The 19548-nt window shown below is 39.4% G+C and overlaps 1 protein-coding gene and 1 long non-coding RNA gene across 2 annotated transcripts; one reads left to right on the top strand and one right to left on the bottom strand.

The window, feature by feature from the left end:
• The first annotated feature begins 365 nt into the window (after positions 1 to 365).
• On the top strand, positions 366 to 9083 carry LOC132617826 (uncharacterized). Its single transcript, XM_060332901.1, has 11 exons — positions 366 to 548; positions 3317 to 3454; positions 3637 to 3705; positions 3814 to 4142; positions 5169 to 5252; positions 5418 to 5894; positions 6695 to 6833; positions 6940 to 7231; positions 7842 to 8036; positions 8324 to 8446; positions 8661 to 9083. Exons 4-11 carry the CDS (start codon positions 3905 to 3907, stop codon positions 8781 to 8783), a joined length of 1671 nt encoding a protein of 556 aa, XP_060188884.1. The 5' UTR covers positions 366 to 548; positions 3317 to 3454; positions 3637 to 3705; positions 3814 to 3904; the 3' UTR covers positions 8784 to 9083.
• A 1359-nt stretch (positions 9084 to 10442) lies between these two features.
• On the bottom strand, positions 10443 to 13422 carry LOC132618268 (uncharacterized). Its single transcript, XR_009574035.1, has 3 exons — positions 12821 to 13422; positions 11911 to 11976; positions 10443 to 10973 (listed from the first exon to the last, which is right to left on the bottom strand). It is a non-coding gene; the product is annotated as an uncharacterized LOC132618268 (long non-coding RNA).
• Positions 13423 to 19548: the final 6126 nt, after the last annotated feature.

Consider the following 19548-nt stretch of genomic DNA (forward strand, 5'->3'; position numbering starts at 1 on the left):
AAATAAGTTTTTCCATCCTTTATTTGTTTTTTTACTTTCATTGGGGATGGACCCCACATAATATAGCTCTTAAAGTGCGGTTCCACTAAACTCAGTAAATAATACATTTAGTGCCAAAAATCTTTAAAGTCTAATTCATAGAATTAAAACTTTGAATCACTAATAAGTGCGCGGTGAATAATAGATATAAAGGCTTGCATGGATATAATGGACGGAGTGGAGTTAACGGGTAACAAAATAAGCAAACACACACATGCAGCTAAAAGAACGTTCGTTTTTTCTTCTTCCCTTCCTTTTCTCATTCCTTTTCTCTCTCTTTCCATATAAAATCAGTGTGTCAAATTCCTTTGACATAAAACAGGGGGAAAATATCCAAAATATAAATAGATCTGTTTGAAAAAAAAGAAAGAGAAGATTTGGAATTGCTGTGCTCTCTCCCTCTCTTTCTGGTTCTTGATTAGTTCTTTCCCAAAGAGAGGGAGACACCAAGCCAAGCTTCTATAATTCATTTATCAATATTCCTCTTTACTTAAATGTAACACTAACAGGTAAATTTTTACCCTTTTGTTTCTTAGCTAATGTGATGTATGTATGTTGAGGGGTGGTGGCAGGGGCTAAAGTTACATGGTCCAAATTAAAAGGGTCGTATTAAATTTTCTTTATTGAAGAATTATATTATGCAGATTGGTAACAAAATATTTTGAATGTATATATAATAAAAATTGAATTCCCTTTAACTTCTAGTACAATGATTTAAAGGTGACTCTGAAAGTTCTTTAGGTGACAAGTTTGATTCTCAAATGTGGCATTCTAGCATTTTCTTGAATTCCCTCGTTACAATTTCTGGCTCCACCCGCTAGTGTTGGGGGTGCCCAGCAGTATAAATGATCTGCATCACGATTCTGCATTTTGGATCATACTCCTAACGAATGTTACGGTGGAATGCTTATGGATATGTATTCAGGTATTTGCAAGTATTATGCATATGTATTTGCAAGTATTCCCTAACCAAGGTGGAGCCGGAATGATTGTTATGGGTTCGGCAGAACCCAATAATTTTGGCTCAAACCATTTGAAAAAATTCATTTAATATGTACAAATAACCTATTCAGAACCCAATTAACAAAAAGAATTGGGATAAACTAAAAGTCCTGGCTCCGCCTCTGTGACCATAATAGTGCACGAAGTATTTTCTTATTTATTAAGTTTTAAGGCCGACTACTGTATAAGTTGCCACCTGTCTAAGAGATAGAGAAGCATGCTACCTTCCATTGATCCCTCTTCCCAGGGAAGAGAACGAAAATGAACCGTTAGTGCGAGTCGTGGTTGTTTCAAGGATCTTATGCGGTGAAATAAACTCTTCTATCGTGTTGCATTTTCTCCAATTGACACCCCTATTCCATCGTACTATAGCCATTCCAGAAGAGCAATTAGGCTCATATTATACCCTTTCTACAATGCTTATAAACAAAGTGCTTCATTTTCGATAAATTTTGTGCTGCAATTGCTTCCATCCACCCCCTCGGTGACAAACATGTAATCTAAAAGATTCATTTCAAATATTCACGCATTTATCACACTTATTAGACATGAAATAATCCATACAATTGAAGGATTATGTAGTAAAACTTTTAACGCTTGCTCTTTTTATCTACTTTTACTTCTACTGCATTTGTTTTTCCTCCTTTGTTGTCTTTAAGTTTTGGAGGGTTAGGGGAGCCTTAGGATGATGCTCGTATTTCCTTCTGCTTAAAGATGAGTCCTTTTGAATAACATGGTTGATATTTAATTCAAAGTAAAAAGTCTTTAAAAATCTTTATCATCTCTGGATAATTTTGGCATTTTCCTCCCCAGATTTCCGTTAGTTAATTCATATTTTGTTGCCATAATGTTGCTATGATGTGCTCTGGTTATTTGGTTTAGTGTTTACCATAACTTGACACATTCGTTTGCAATTTTTTTTTTTTTTTTAAAACATATATTCTAACACAAATTTTGTTTTAGGTTTTTGTTAGTTTGCGTGCATTTCATCCATAATCGCTCACGAATACGTTCTTCAGCAAAAAAATAACAGCTTATCTTGTCCTCTCTCTGATCATGCTTCTCCGCTTCCACATTTTCACTTGTCTCCATTTTTTGCCTTTTCTCATCTGCAATCACATTTTTTTTGGTTAAAGCTTTTACCTTAGTGTGTTTCAAGTGTGTTCCCTTTGTAAATTGTGTACTCACTTGATATATATATATATATATATATATATATATATATATATATATATATATATATATATATATAGTACTATTTTAATAAAATTTCACTACATGTTTAAAGTTCAAATTGAAAACGAAGAACAACCTAATATTTCTACTTCTATCATCGACCTTGAATATAAAATTTAAATTAAAAAATAGTGTATCCTCTCTAGTGCCTAAATTTTAGATGAGATGGTCACACAACACAATATGATGTCATAGCTGCTAGAGCTCTTATTTTTTTTTTGATTAAGCACCGGGTGTCCGAGGCTCTTAAGCCCCGACTAATCCCGGGGGTGCACAGGCCCTCGGCAAGGAGTTTCCCGCAAGTGCACCACGGGTAATTCAGGGTTTTACCCAGTCCGATGACCCTCAGAAATTGTTTGCACCCAGTGGGTTTCGAACTTGAGACCTTGAAATGGAGCACCCCAAGGCTCAAGCCAATTGCCACCAGGCCAACCCCTGAGGGTTAGCTGCTAGAGCTCTTATGCTTAGTCGTCTTTCGCCAAGTGTGATCATTACACTATAAAAGATCTGCAATCCTCTAAAATCTTTTGCATAATATTTTCAACTTTCTACCAATAGTTAGCATGTATTCAACTGGTCATATTTTACTATATCATACACCCCTACCTCAAAAGGGACGGAAAACAAAAGAAGAATTTGTTTGACTATCTACGGATTCCAGTGAGTGTGACTATCTTTAATTTCCTCCTCTGTTTCATATTCATAGTCATATATATGCTCATAGATTGATATTTGTGGTGGCAAGCTTATATATATATATATATAATGTTGCACAGACTGTCCAAAAATGTTATCGCACCCGTGTCACGTCCTCCAAAAACGCACTATTTTTGAAGGATCCAACACGCACACATCGGTATTTTTAAGAGTTTGAGCAACACTGGTTTGATCCTACATGTATCGTATGAGTTTCTCCGCTATTAAAGCTGAAAATATCTGTTTCTGCCCTATCTTTATGAGTTTCAATATGCTGTTGAAAATTTGGGAACTACTAAATCAAGACTAATTCAAGTTGATTTACTTTAATGCTACTTTGCAGGTCCTGCTGACGTGTGCAGTACACTTTTGGAGCTTTATGTAAAATTAAAGAACTATCCTTCTTTTTCTATTTTCGCTCTTCTGAAACTGGCCCTGTGTAGACTGTACAGTTAATGCAAGATATTAGTACTCCTTTAAGGTAAGGGTTTCTATTTAGTTCAGAATGTTAACAGTTTTAACCAACTTCAAGTCACTATCACTCCATTTAATTTGTGTAATTATGTGATCATGCTTTCTTTTTTAAAGACTGTTATACGTATACCTAGGATTGATTATGAGTTCCTGTTTTCACATGTTAACTTTCTAAATTTTATTGGACAGTGGAGGATTCAAGATTTATACCAGCAAGTCCAGTGTATCATTGTATCCGCTACTCCTTTGTGATTATAGGTACACAATTTGTATAAATGCGTGTTTAAAAAACCTTTGTTACATTGATCCTCTCCTGTTGGAGCTACAACAATCAGACATTTATATTTTCTTGTGCTCAATTACCAGGTTGTCTTTGTTTCTTCTGTTCCACTTGTAATTGGCATCTGGCATGGGACAGTACAAATTAGCAGCGAAATTCGTGAGCTGAGTCAGAAAAATGGGCGCTTGTGTATCAACTCCAGGCCATACAATCAAAGTAAAGAAGAGACACCGTCGTCGCCATAGAAAATTCCGTGGAAAGAATTTGATCTCTCTTGCAGAAGGAACCAGGAGAAGAAACAGTGACGTAGGACCACATATTGCTGTTAGTGAGTTTGTTAGAAGATCTGAGGTCTCCAGTTCCAAATACCATCTTACTCAGTTGCAGTGGCATCATACTCAAACAGATGCTACTGGTACGTGATTAGTTTGAACCTTGCCTGTTGTATTTGTTGAGAATATAACTAAGTAAATAAAAGTGCGCATATAAGCTCTAAGTAAATAAAAGTGCGCATATAATCTTTTAGATGAGATGATCACACTCTTTAACATAGTATTAGAGCAGCCAGAGGTCATGGGATCGAATCTCACCGCCACCCTTTATCAAAAATGAATTCTCATGTGCTTGGCCAATGAAAAAAGAATCAGTCCCGCACATGAGGGAACATGATGAGAATATAATTAAGTAAATAAAAGTGTGTTCTCTTTAACAAATTAAGATTTTGGATGAGATGGTCACACACTTCAACATGGTATCAGAGCAGACAAAGGTCATGAGATCAAATCTCACCGCCACTCATTATCAAAAAGAACTAAATAAAAGTGTGCTCTCCCTAAAAACTTAAGATTTTAGATGAAATGGCCACGCACTTTAACATTAATAATGCCCACGGTTGATGGAAATCTACCTGACTAAAAGTTATCAAGAATGTAAAGGTAAATGCGATAGACTAAACCTGAGTATACTCGAACAGCGGGAACAACAATAATGATGCTTTCAATTCCAGCTAGTTGCGGTCGGTTATATGAATCCTTACTATCCATTTTGATACATTTGGGCTTGACTCCTGCCTAGAGTATGTCCTGACATATTATGTGTTGTGTAGCATCATCCATGAATTGATTACTTTGTACTGGTGGTCGACCCTGCTCCTTTATGGTATACTCCACAAAAATAATATTGTCCATCTGAATCTAAAAAGAAACCTATATGGAGTATACTTGAGATTCTATTTTGTTGAAGAGAAGAATGCCAAAAGAGTATGTTCTACTGTCATCTTTTACTCTTATTTTTGCCTATTTTGTTCCCCCCCCCCCCCCCCCCCCCCAACAAAAAAAAAAAAAAAAAAAAAAGAAGAAGAAGAAGAAGGAAAAGGAATGAATGTTGAAAGAAATTTAGCTTTAAAAGTTACAAAGTAATTAAAAAATTTACATGCTTGCAGTTCTTAGCCAAGAAGAAGCATGGTTTGACACATGCAGCAATGTTGACTCCGACTCAGATGATGACTTCAGTAGCGTCCATGGAGGTAATGAACATCTATTTTTCTGTTCTAAATTTTCCTATTTTTTCAGACCAACACAATACTTTACTCCTATTAGCCTTTCTGTAAGCAATGTTAACTCTTACTTCGTAACAAATAAGCAATTGCTTTGATTTAGACATTACTTATTTATGTTCTTGACTTTTGTAGATCTATTCCCAAAAACTGGACAAGTGCTTCAATATGAAACTTCATCGTGTTTTATGGATAACAACCTTAAGTACAAGGAGTACCACGAAAGATATCTCAAGATAGATGGCAGTAGATCAGATAAGTTTTTGCTCAAAGATGGAGTTCATAGTCCAAAAGGACTTGCACTTATAGGTGGTCAGGGCTATGAAGTTCCGTCCCTCGGGAAGCACGAAGTCCTTGGCGCCCAAAGAAAGAAATATTTGGACCGCGCATATGGAAGTTTTAATGGCGTTAAAGAGGATAAACTCGGTATGCTGGAGAAAACTCAAGAGAATGTGCTCAAGACTGTCTTACCGAAGTTGGTCACTTCCTTGAGTTTCAACGAACAGATCATTAGTGCATCAAATTCAGGTCAAGTTTCTCAAGTAAAGCAATCAACTATAAGGCTTTCTCTAAAGAGAACATCTGTCGATGGCAAAGAAGATGATAAATATTGTAAGTACCTCGCCACTTTCCATTTCGATATTGTTCTTTCATCTTAAATCAAGCTACTGCGCAAAGATCATTTTATGGATTCCTTCCATGAAGTTCCCTGCATTCTCCTTATTATTTATGAATCTAACTGGTAATCTAATTCTTATTGTGATCATGTTATGATGATAACTTTGTAATTAATATTTCTGTTGTTACAGAATATGGTACCAAATCATAGGAGCGAATCTAGAATATTTCCTTTTATTTATTTTGATTTAATCCTTTTAATTGTATAAATACCTTGTATGTTTAGGAATATAGATATCAGTTCTTCCACTCGATTACATGGTATCAGAGTCATGTCCTTCCCAATATGGGCTCCATGTTGTATTCTCCATGCTCTAGTTGGGCATGGCGTGAAGGAGGGTATTAGAGTGGGTTAGAGTCTGACACTGGTTGGGGAGTGGACTGGTGGTCTGCTTATATGGACTTGGGAATCCTCCCTCATGAAGTAGCTTTTGCGGTTGAGTTACGCCCAAGTGTCATATCTTTACACATGTTCTAGAATATAGAAATACAGGTGAACAAACCTATTGTTGGGAATGTATTAGAATGATATATTAACCATAGGGGTCATCTTGTAGGCAATGGCGGACCTATAGTGTTAGGAGTGGTTCATTTGAACCCATCATTTTTGGCATGTGCATGTGTGTGAAGAACTCTTAAACTTAGTAAAAATATTAAGTTTTGAACCATATTTTTCAACGAGCTTAGAAGCGTTAACCAATTAAGTTAAATTCTGAATCCATCTCTGATTGTAGGTGCGTCAACAAAAAAATATCTTTACCGTCCCAGGGCCGGGCTGCAAATTCCTTGTTGTACAGAAGAAAAGCTAACTGCAGGAAGTTGGTCAAAGATTGATCCCTCAAACTTTAAGCTACGTAGTGATAGTTATTTCAGGTACACTCTTAAGCGGAATTCTTTTCCGATTAACAAGTGTGACATAGGTTGTAAATGATTATTTAGTATCTATACATTTGCTTGATTATGTCATTTAATCTTGCAGGGACAAGAGAAAATGCCCTGCTCCAAATGTGTCTCCTTATATTCCTATTGGGGTTGATCTATTTGTGTGTTCTAAAAAGATCAATCACATTGCACAACACCTTGTGCTTCCCTCTGTAAAAGGAGATGGAAAATTTCCTCCATTACTTATTGTCAATATTCAGTTGCCCACTTATCCCGCTTCGATGTTCGTTGGTGATGCTGACGGGGAAGGCTTGAGCCTTGTATTATATTTCAAAATATCTGAAACTTTTGACAGAGACATTTCTCCCCAGTTTCAGGACAGCATCAAGGTACTTTCATGTCAATTTTATAGTTCACAAAACACGCCGTCTCCATTTTCTTTGTGATTTGTATTAACAAAATTTTGGTTTCTGAATTTCCACTTGCAAGTAGGTAGTAGTAGGTACGTCTTTTGCTTGCCTGGGTTCTTTAGTTTTCTAGAAATGTGATATTTCTCTATGTTGATTTATTGGGAAGAAATGGCCAAAATGTCTGGTTAAAATGTCTAATTCTTGGTTAGACTAACAAGAATAAAAAACTAGCTTGTGTTACGTTTTATTAAATCTCTTTAAGTTGTTCGTATTACATGATATAGATCTATCCATGGCAAGAGGTGAATCGAGAATTTAAATTTAATTGCTTTAACCTTTAGGTTCTTACTACTTAACCCATTACACTTTGAACTTATGGGCTAAACATTTAACATTTGTCGGAATTTTAGTGATTGTGTTCATATAAATCTATATTACGTGTCAAAAATGCTGGTTCAGTAGAACCTAGAAATTATATGCTTCATCCACCTCTGTCCACTAAAGTGGTAATAGGGGATTGGAGAACTCTCAATACGACTTGCTTCCATATTAAATTTTCATATCTATATGTTGTTGATTTGTATGACAGAGATTAGTTGAGGATGATATGGAAAAGGTTAAAGGATTTGCAAGAGAATCATCTGTTCCTTTTAGAGAGAGGTTGAAGATTATGGTTGGAGTGGTTAATCCGGATGAGCTTGTTTCAACTGCTACTGAAAGTAAGCTTTTGAATGCATACAACGAGAAGCCTGTGCTTTCGCGCCCTCAACACAGCTTTTATCAGGTGGATACTCTATCCTTTTGATTTGAAGTTAAGGTTCTATGCACTAATGTTGTGAAAGATATTTACACAATCAGGTTACATAGAAGCTAATTACAAGGAAATCTCTATGATAAGCATTGATCGCTAACCTGATAAAAATAATAACTGCCCTGGTATGTTAGGTTAAACAAAATTGATCGTCTAAAGAGTCTACATTATCGGTGCATATAACTTATCTCAAGTTTTGCATTATTTCGATGTTATTGGACATGAACATCAAGTCTATCTTCCTTTTCTGTTCATTGCAGGGGCCAAATTACTTCGAGGTGGATCTTGACATTCATCGCTTCAGCTACATTGCAAGAAAGGGACTTGACTCTTTTAGGGAGCGTTTAGGATTTGGGATATTGGATCTTGGAATAACAATTCAGGTTTCTCTTTATTTTACTTGCTATATTTCAGAAAGAATTGAACTTATTAGGATTGAGGAAATTGGCTTACCCTTTGGCTTGACAAATGGTATATTTATTGATTGCATCAATAGTGTATTTTACTTAATATCTATCATGTTACCATTTAATAATGTATAAACATTATTTTATACAGTCAGTGCATGAAACTTAAATTCTTCGATAAATCCTGCAGGCGCAGAAGCCAGAGGAGCTACCGGAGAAAGTGCTTGGATGCATGAGATTGAACAAGATTAACTTTGTCGATAATGGCAAAATACCAACACTTATGTGTGTTGAAGATTCATTTTCAGATTGATATGATATTACAACTGACACCAGCATTTGGAGTGGAGTCTTCAAATAGTCCCCCTTGTAATTAAGCAATTCCAGTTTTCTATAAATGACATATTTTATAAGAGCCGACAAATATATGTTTTTGATAGATGACAGACTACTATCATGTTAATACAACTATTTGGTAACATCCAAATTTTTTTGCTGATGAGATAAATACATAAGGGTTATTTTTGAGAGCCTGTCATTTTGTATTTTTCATTTTTGTTAACATGTGTGAACAGAGGCGGATCTAGGATTTAAAGGTGGCGGGTGCCACAATTTTCTTCAATGTTCATCTTGTTAGAAACGTGTATTTGGATCGGGTCCATCTCTTTTTAGTTTATTCGGGTCAACTTAATAGGCTATTTTTATTTGCAAATATGAAAATTACATCTCAAAAATCAAGAAATGAACATAATTAGCATCTTAAACAAGGAATCACACTCATTAACAACAGAAGTAAAATCACATTTTCACCAAGGGACTTGCATCTCTTATGTATATTATAAAATGAATTTGCATAAGTAAAATAACATCTTCAATAAGGGAATTACACCAATCAAAATAAGAAAAAAATAATAGAAAAACTCTTCAATAGGTAAATTGTCACGCCCCGAACCTGGGCCTGGCCGTAACACGGCACCCGGTGCCTGACTGCATGTGACCGAGTGAACCAACTGGCTGGCTGAATCAACATGTGATACCAAAACATAACTAATGTATAAAATAAAACTATCACATGCTGATTAACTAAACGTCTGACTGAAGTATCATAATGCGGAAATACTTAGACAATCTGAACATATCTGAAAGTAGCCAACATGGCTAAACCAAAACAACTGAACGACTGAGTATAACTATCTACAAGGCCAACATAACAAATATCTGACTGTCTGAACTGTGTCTATGAAGCCTCTAATGAATACAAGAAGGTAATTGTCTAGAAAGCTGTGAGGACTGCATGACTGATATCGCCCCGAAGGAAACTGGGGCTCACCACAGTATCTGATACGAACACTCCTAAGTAGCGGGATCGTCAACCTGTATGTCGTTACCTGCATCGCGAGATGCAGGCCCCCAAGCAATAAAAAGGGACATCAATACATTTGAATTGTACTGGTATGTAAAGCAACTGAAGCAATAAAATACTGGAACTGAAACTGAAACTGAACTAAATAGGAAAGCAAGAAGCTGAAGTACTCCCTGTTCTGGATGAAGAATCACCTGTAAAACTGTAAATATAACTGTGGCCTAGGGCCCAAATAATGTGCACAAAAACTGTGGTCTCAGGCCCAAGCAATACGTATGCATAAACAGTGGCCTAGGGCCCAAAAATACAGATACAGGTGTTCAACATTAACAATTTACAAGACTGAGACTGGCTATAGCTGATAGCATGATAACTGTTTCTGATTATGGGACTCATGCAATTAACGGGTTATACACTGACTAAGACTCATGTGATAACAATGCATAAGTCTATAAAGATTACATTCTGAGTTCATGATGTTCAAAGTGACAACCATGAACGAATTCTGTAACTGCAACCCTAGAAGATAACAGTTCTATATCATATCATGAAACTAGGGCTAAACTATATTGTCACGACCCAACACCGTAGGCCGTGACTAGTGCCCGATCTGGGCACCCAAACACATCTATCAAATATTATCTCAAATTCTATCAACTCATTCTAGTATATGGCGGAAGCCGACAAGGCTTTATTTCAAATTTAGGTAATTTCCAGAAAATTTTCGGCAGAGTTTCCTTTGTTTTACGGACTATCCAATATACCCTGCACGCAGAAAATACCAACAAAAGCCACACAGGGCTAACCAAGCAATATATAAACATATGCGGACCGGCCGCCTCGGCGTATAGGATCGCCCAAACAACATATGCGGACCGGCCGCCTCGGCATATGGGATCGCCCAAACGACATGTACATACATCCATACAGAAAGACCCTAACCCACAAACATGTCCACAGACCTCTAAACAGACCGACAGAATCACATGACGGGACAGGGCCCTGCCGTACCCATGAACGAATATATACAAATGTACTAACAAATATATACCAAAAGTATAAGCTCCGGAATGAGAGGAGCACTCCAAATAGCAGAAGGGGTGTCCTAAACAGGTGGATCACCAAACTGTGCGTCTGTACCTGCGGGCATGAAACGCAGCCCCCCGAAGAAAGGGGGTTAGTACGAAATATGTACTGAGTATGCAAAGCAGAAAATACAGAAAAAAAATCTGAGGCATAACGAAGTAGAAGTACAGAACATAAGTATAAATCCAACATATCAAAATTTGTTTACTTTAAAAAAAAATATGTAAGTCATGCGTAGGGTACAGAATAATATGGTCGCCCGCCCGTCGATGGCGCCATAACACAGCATAACACCAAAATGTTTCAAATCTCCGTATCCCCGTCACATACCACAACATAACGCCATACACAGTATAACACCAAATATATGTGGAACCCGACCCTCTTTTGCGAGTAGCTCGGTGAACCATAAACACAGCATAACTCCGGAGCATATCAAAGTGCGCACAATAACAGAACCGACGAAAGATATAACAGAACCGGCGAAAGATATAATAGAACGCACAAGCAGAGTCATGAGTAACCATATGCATAAAATCATTATCATAGACTCAAATATAAGTAAATGACCATACTTGAAATTCGAAATGATAATCATACCAAATTCTTTCAAAAGTCGTCCGAATTACATAAAGGAAAGTCGCGGGACCCACGGACGGGTATTGACCCGAGTCGGGCCCGCCTATGAAAAATATACTCATCATATTCCATATAAGCTCCTACAAAAATATGGAAGTAATCCGAGCCTTGCCGTGAAAGATATGACGTTTATAGTTCGAAATTCTTTAAAACACCTTTTTATGCAAAGTTTGGAATTCAATTATTTCAAAGGCATAATGGTTCATATTTCATCAAATCATACATAAGAGTGCCAAGGAATATATAAGGATCATAACATGCTCGGATTTCGGATTTGGAATTTCCTTAAGGCTCTAATCTAGCCTTTGTAAAACTAAGACATGCCAAAAAGAAAGGAGGTTGCTTTACATACCTTGTACGCACTCCAAGCTAGCCAATCTAACGCTAATCCAAATCTACGACTCGGGCTCCCCAAGGTCTACAAATATGCCCATGAATATCCAATGTTAGCCATAGGCACTTAAGTAATTATTCATTCCAAACTAACTCTCAATTCTACAAAAAATTCGGCAACATTTCCCTTGTAAATAGGTCATCCCGAGAATTTAACTCGCTAAAAAATCAACAACAACAACCACAATAACCAACCTAGTATCATTAATAATCAATCCTAAAGGCAAAACAACATTAGTAGCTCTCTTTTACACCATTCGACAAATTTCCAATTATTCAACTCAATGGCTTACTTTCAAACCACAATATCGTTCGTACATTCGATTATTAACCCAAACCCATACCAACAACATTCGAACATTCTAAACAATTCACATAATATTTCCAACAATCCACAATATTTTTTTTTCCAAAACAGCCCACAGTTCCAACATCAACATATGAAACTTATTTACACATTCAAATCCAAAACAGTCCACGAATTGGACTGCTTTCCTTCATCACACATAGCATTTCCTTTACACATCAAACCCACATGTTTACAATGCAAACAATACACCACAATGTCCATAACAATCAACAACTAAAGCATCAATTAAATCAGTCATCTAATTTTCCTAAATCAGCCCCTACACGGCTTCAATACCAAATATACAAAATTCCAAAATTTTCATTCCTTTCAAACACACTACAACATTCAAACCATCCTTAATACATGTACAAGAAATTCAAACATTACTTCACATAAGCCCTTCACACGGCTAACTTTAAATTTCAACAACAACATTCAATACCAACATGCACCATTTTATACCTATTCACAATGCATCCAACTCATTCTAAATGTAAAAGAAATAACCAATTCTTACCTTGAATACTTGGCTTCAATTTGTGTCTTAAATTCCTATGCTTATTCTTGCTTCTCCACCTCATTCTCCTTGTCTTCTCCTTAGAATTTTTATTAGCAACAAACTGATTTTTTTTTTTAATCATCAACCTGGCCGTGCACAGCCATGGATGTGTTTACTATTTCTTGGTAGCTGATTTTTTATTTTTTATAAATGACTTAAAAGATGTCATTTGCACTATGCCCTATTCCCTATATATTCTTTCCAAGGGCGTTACACGTACACCCTTCTTTTGTGACTCACATTGCACTATGTTTTGTTACTTTTCAGATTTTTGGTACTTTTTTTTTTTTATAAATTCGGGTGGGGCCCACATGGCCCTTTAGGCTTAATTAATGAAGTGATCAATTTTTTTTTTTAATCCCACTTAATAATCTAATCATGGTTAATTTACCCCTAATCTCTAATAATATTTTTATACCAATAAAATTTATAAGCAACTTGTGCATTGAAACAAAATCGGGAATTAAAAGTCTCTACCTCGCGCCTTAAAATAATCTTGTCTTAATTTGTCGCGTTTATTTTAAAACGTCTCAATGTATGGAAATATGGGTTATAACATTCTCCCCCCCCTTTAGAACATTCGTCCTCGAATGTTAAATTAGCCTTATAGGGTCTCACAAACATTTCGGGGGAGTTCCTTTTGAGTAGCATATATCAATTTCTCACCAATCAATGTAACGAATTTAGAAATTCAAATCACCTGTAACCACACCTGGTGGCGCCTCCTGGTCTTGTCGGCTGGCCAACGCATATATGCGGTTCGAAGGACCGCTAGAACCTGAAACACCTCCACGGCCTCGACCACGACCCGCCGGTGCCGGCATACCCCGCCCTGCAGGGCGCACAACTGAGGGAGTAGAAGATGAACCCGCGGCTGATCCCATCGGCTGAACTGTACTACCAGAACCACTTGCCATCGGACAATCACGCATCATATGGCCCTGACGGTCGCAAGAAAAACAGGCTCCCGTAGCTCGGTAGCACTCCCCTGGGTGAGATCTCCCACAATACGAACACCGAGGCATAGGTGGCCTCGCCTGGCTGGAACCTCGGCTCACCTGTGAACCTGGAGCCCTGAAGCTCTGGCCTACTCCTGAGTATCTGGCACTATCAAATCCCTCTCCGGTAGACTGCGGGGGCGCACTCTGCGCTGGCTGAGAAGACTGTCTAACATACTGTTGAGGCTGCCCGCCTTGAGGCTCCCCAGAATACCCAGCGGACCTGGCCCTTTTGGGCGGCCTCCTGTCCCGATCTCTGCTGGAATAATCATCTCTATGTCGGTCCTCCATACCCAGAGCATAAGCCTGTAGCCGGGCAATATCCATGTCTGTCTGCAATGCCACCGCCATACAGCCATCAATCAAGTAGCGGTCTAACCCCATCACGTATCTGTGCATCCGATCGGCCATATCTGCTACTATGGTAGGTGCGTACCGGGCCAGAGAATCAAACTCCATATTATACTCACGAACACTCCGACCCCTCTGCTGCAGATGTAAAAATCGGTCAACCCGCGCCCGCCATAACTCTAGGGGCAAAAAGTGGCGGGTAAAAGCAGCCACGAACTCGTCCCAAGTAGCTGGGGAAGCACCCTCACCCCTAGATAGCTCCCAGGACTCATACCAGTGAGCAGCGACATCCCGTAGTCTATGCGAAGCCAACTCAACAGACTCAGTCTCTGAAGCCCTGACCAAATCTAGTGAGCGCCGCATCCCCCGAATAAAGTCATGGGGGTCCTCGTCGGGCTTAGACCCGTAAAACTCGGGAGGGCCACATAATAGAAACTCTCGAACCCTCAGGCTGTCACGCCTATCGTCATCATCATCATCTCTCCGCCCGCGTCTGCGAGCCTGTCCCGCTACCAGAGTGGTCAATAACTGCACAGCCTCTCTCAGTGTCCTGTCCTCCGCCCCTGGCTGAGGAGCTGGAGGCGCGGGAGCTGAAGCCCCTAGAGCTAATGGTGAAGCTGCTCCAGACTCCTCTGACGATGAAGACGTAGCAGAGTCGGCTGGCCGGGACGTAATATCACGCATCATCTGAGCAAGGGTCCGAGTACCCTTCTGAGCCCGGCTGGTCTCTCCTACTACGCCCTTTTTCTTCTGGGCGGCCGTCGCCTTTTTCGGAGGCATCACTGAAAGAAAAACAACAACAGATCAAAACAGAATCATCCTAATAGCACAGTTCTATCGCACGATCTAAGATCAGAAGAAAAGACAACATCCTAAATGTCCTGTAGCCTCCTGTTTATAGATGTGGTGCACAACACACCGATAAACAAGACTCTACTAGACACGATCTGTGGACACTCCGAGGACAACCGCGCTCTGATACCACTTCTGTCACGACCCAACACCGTAGGCCGTGACTAGTGCCCGATCTGGGCACCCAAACACATCTATCAAATATTATCTCAAATTCTATCAACTCATTCTAGTATATGGCGGAAGCCGACAAGGCTTTATTTCAAATTTAGGTAATTTCCAAAAAAATTTCGGCAGAGTTTCCTTTGTTTTACAGACTATCCAATATAACCTGCACGCAGAAAATACCAACAAAAGCCACACAGGGCTAACTAAGCAATATATAAACATATGCGGACCGGCCGCCTCGGCGTATAGGATCGCCCAAACAACATATGCGGACCGGCCGCCTCGGCATATGGGATCGCCCAAACGACATGTACATACATCCATACAGAAAGACCCTAACCCACAAACATGTCCACAGACCTCTAAACAGACCGACAGAATCACATGACGGGACAGGGCCCTGCCGTACCCATGAACGAATATATACAAATGTACTAACAAATATATACCAAAAGTATAAGCTCCGGAATGAGAGGAGCACTCCAAATAGCAGAAGGGGTGTCCTAAACAGGTGGATCACCAAACTGTGCGTCTGTACCTGCGGGCATGAAACGCAGCCCCCCGAAGAAAGGGGGTCAGTACGAAATATGTACTGAGTATGCAAAGCAGAAAATACAGAAAACAAATCTGAGGCATAACGAAGTAGAAGTGCAGAACATAAGTATAAATCCAACATATCAAAATTTGTTTACTTTAAAAAAAAATATGTAAGTCATGCGTAGGGTACAGAAGAATATGGTCGCCCGCCCGTCGATGGCGCCATAACACAGCATAACACCAGAATGTTTCAAATCTCCGTATCCCCGTCACATATCACAACATAACGCCATACACAGCATAACACCAAATATATGTGGAACCCGACCTTCTTTTGCGAGTAGCTCGGTGAACCATAAACACAGCATAACTCCGGAGTATATCAAAGTGCGCACGATAACAGAACCGGCGAAAGATATAACAGAATGCACGAGCAGAGTCATGAGTAACCATATGCATAAAATCATTATCATAGACTCAAATATAAGTAAATGACCATACTTGAAATTCGAAATGATAATCATACCAAATTCTTTCAAAAGTCGTCCGAATTACATAAAGGAAAGTCGCGGGACCCACGGACGGGTATTGACCCGAGTCGGGCCCGCCTATGAAAAATATACTCATCATATTCCATATAAGCTCCTACAAAAATATGGAAGTAATCCGAGCCTTGCCGTGAAAGATATGACGTTTATAGTTCGAAATTCTTTAAAACACCTTTTTATGCAAAGTTTGGAATTCAATTATTTCAAAGGCATAATGGTTCATATTTCATCAAATCATACATAAGAGTGCCAAGGAATATATAAGGATCATAACATGCTCGGATTTCGGATTTGGAATTTCCTTAAGGCTCTAATCTAGCCTTTGTAAAACTAAGACATGCCAAAAAGAAAGGAGGTTGCTTTACATACCTTGTACGCACTCCAAGCTAGCCAATCTAACGCTAATCCAAATCTACGACTCGGGCTCCCCAAGGTCTACAAATATGCCCATGAATATCCAATGTTAGCCATAGGCACTTAAGTAATTATTCATTCCAAACTAACTCTCAATTCTACAAAAAATTCGGCAACATTTCCCTTGTAAATAGGTCATCCCGAGAATTTAACTCGCTCAAAAATCAACAACAACAACCACAATAACCAACCTAGTATCATTAATAATCAATCCTAAAGGCAAAACAACATTAGTAGCTCTCTTTTACACCATTCGACAAATTTCCAATTATTCAACTCAATGGCTTACTTTCAAACCACAATATCGTTCGTACATTCGATTATTAACCCAAACCCATACCAACAACATTCGAACATTCTAAACAATTCACATAATATTTCCAACAATCCACAATATGTTTTTTTCCAAAACAGCCCACAGTTCCAACATCAACATATGAAACTTATTTACACATTCAAATCCAAAACAGTCCACGAATTGGACTGCTTTCCTTCATCACACATAGCATTTCCTTTACACATCAAACCCACATGTTTACAATGCAAACAATACACCACAATGTCCATAACAATCAACAACTAAAGCATCAATTAAATCAGTCATCTAATTTTCCTAAATCAGCCCCTACACGGCTTCAATACCAAATATACAAAATTCCAAAATTTTCATTCCTTTCAAACACACTACAACATTCAAACCATCCTTAATACATGTACAAGAAATTCAAACATTACTTCACATAAGCCCTTCACACGGCTAACTTTAAATTTCAACAACAACATTCAATACCAACATGCACCATTTTATACCTATTCACAATGCATCCAACTCATTCTAAATGTAAAAGAAATAACCAATTCTTACCTTGAATACTTGGCTTCAATTTGTGTCTTAAATTCCTATGCTTATTCTTGCTTCTCCACCTCATTCTCCTTGTCTTCTCCTTAGAATTTTTATTAGCAACAAACTGATTTTTTTTTTTTAATCATCAACCTGGCCGTGCACAGCCATGGATGTGTTTACTATTTCTTGGTAGCTGATTTTTTATTTTTTATAAATGACTTAAAAGATGTCATTTGCACTATGCCCTATTCCCTATATATTATTTCCAAGGGCGTTACACGTACACCCTTCTTTTGTGACTCACATTGCACTATGTTTTGTTACTTTTCAGATTTTTGGTACTTTTTTTTTTTTATAAATTCGGGTGGGGCCCACATGGCCCTTTAGGCTTAATTAATGAAGTGATCAATTTTTTTTTTAATCCCACTTAATAATCTAATCATGGTTAATTTACCCCTAATCTCTAATAATATTTTTATACCAATAAAATTTATAAGCAACTTGTGCATTGAAACAAAATCGGGAATTAAAAGTCTCTACCTCGCGCCTTAAAATAATCTTGTCTTAACTTGTCGCGTTTATTTTAAAACGTCTCAATGTATGGAAATATGGGTTATAACATTCTCCCCCCCTTTAGAACATTCGTCCTCGAATGTTAAATTAGCCTTATAGGGTCTCACAAACATTTCGGGGGAGTTCCTTTTGAGTAGCATATATCAATTTCTCACCAATCAATGTAACGAATTTAGAAATTCAAATCACCTGTAACCACACCTGGTGGCGCCTCCTGGTCTTGTCGGCTGGCCAACGCATATATGCGGTTCGAAGGACCGCTAGAACCTGAAACACCTCCACGGCCTTGACCACGACCCGCCGGTGCCGGCATACCCCGCCCTGCAGGGCGCACAACTGAGGGAGTAGAAGATGAACCCGCGGCTGATCCCATCGGCTGAACTGTACTACCAGAACCACTTGCCATCGGACAATCACGCATCATATGGCCCTGACGGTCGCAAGAAAAACAGGCTCCCGTAGCTCGGTAGCACTCCCCTGGGTGAGATCTCCCACAATACGAACACCGAGGCATAGGTGGCCTCGCCTGGCTGGAACCTCGGCTCACCTGTGAACCTGGAGCCCTGAAGCTCTGGCCTACTCCTGAGTATCTGGCACTATCAAATCCCTCTCCGGTAGACTGCGGGGGCGCACTCTGCGCTGGCTGAGAAGACTGTCTAACATACTGTTGAGGCTGCCCGCCTTGAGGCTCCCCAGAATACCCAGCGGACCTGGCCCTTTTGGGCGGCCTCCTGTCCCGATCTCTGCTGGAATAATCATCTCTATGTCGGTCCTCCATACCCAGAGCATAAGCCTGTAGCCGGGCAATATCCATGTCTGTCTGCAATGCCACCGCCATACAGCCATCAATCAAGTAGCGGTCTAACCCCATCACGTATCTGTGCATCCGATCGGCCATATCTGCTACTATGGTAGGTGCGTACCGGGCCAGAGAATCAAACTCCATATTATACTCACGAACACTCCGACCCCTCTGCTGCAGATGTAAAAATCGGTCAACCCGCGCCCGCCATAACTCTAGGGGCAAAAAGTGGCGGGTAAAAGCAGCCACGAACTCGTCCCAAGTAGCTGGGGAAGCACCCTCACCCCTAGATAGCTCCCAGGACTCATACCAGTGAGCAGCGACATCCCGTAGTCTATGCGAAGCCAACTCAACAGACTCAGTCTCTGAAGCCCTGACCAAATCTAGTGAGCGCCGCATCCCCCGAATAAAGTCATGGGGGTCCTCGTCGGGCTTAGACCCGTAAAACTCGGGAGGGCCACATAATAGAAACTCTCGAACCCTCAGGCTGTCACGCCTATCGTCATCATCATCATCTCTCCGCCCGCGTCTGCGAGCCTGTCCCGCTACCAGAGTGGTCAATAACTGCACAGCCTCTCTCAGTGTCCTGTCCTCCGCCC

This window comes from Lycium barbarum, chromosome 11 (genome assembly GCF_019175385.1).
Source record: "Lycium barbarum isolate Lr01 chromosome 11, ASM1917538v2, whole genome shotgun sequence".
NCBI lineage: Eukaryota > Viridiplantae > Streptophyta > Magnoliopsida > Solanales > Solanaceae > Lycium > Lycium barbarum.

What these genes read in the sequence shown, in the direction of transcription:
- LOC132617826 (XM_060332901.1), top strand. Translation starts at nt 3,905, where the DNA reads ATGGGCGCTTGTGTATCAACTCCAGGCCATACAATCAAAGTAAAGAAG. An exon ending in TACTCAAACAGATGCTACTG is followed by an intron (nt 4,143 to 5,168) that starts GTACGTGATTAG and finishes ACATGCTTGCAG; the next exon opens with TTCTTAGCCAAGAAGAAGCA. An exon ending in CTTCAGTAGCGTCCATGGAG is followed by an intron (nt 5,253 to 5,417) that starts GTAATGAACATC and finishes TGACTTTTGTAG; the next exon opens with ATCTATTCCCAAAAACTGGA.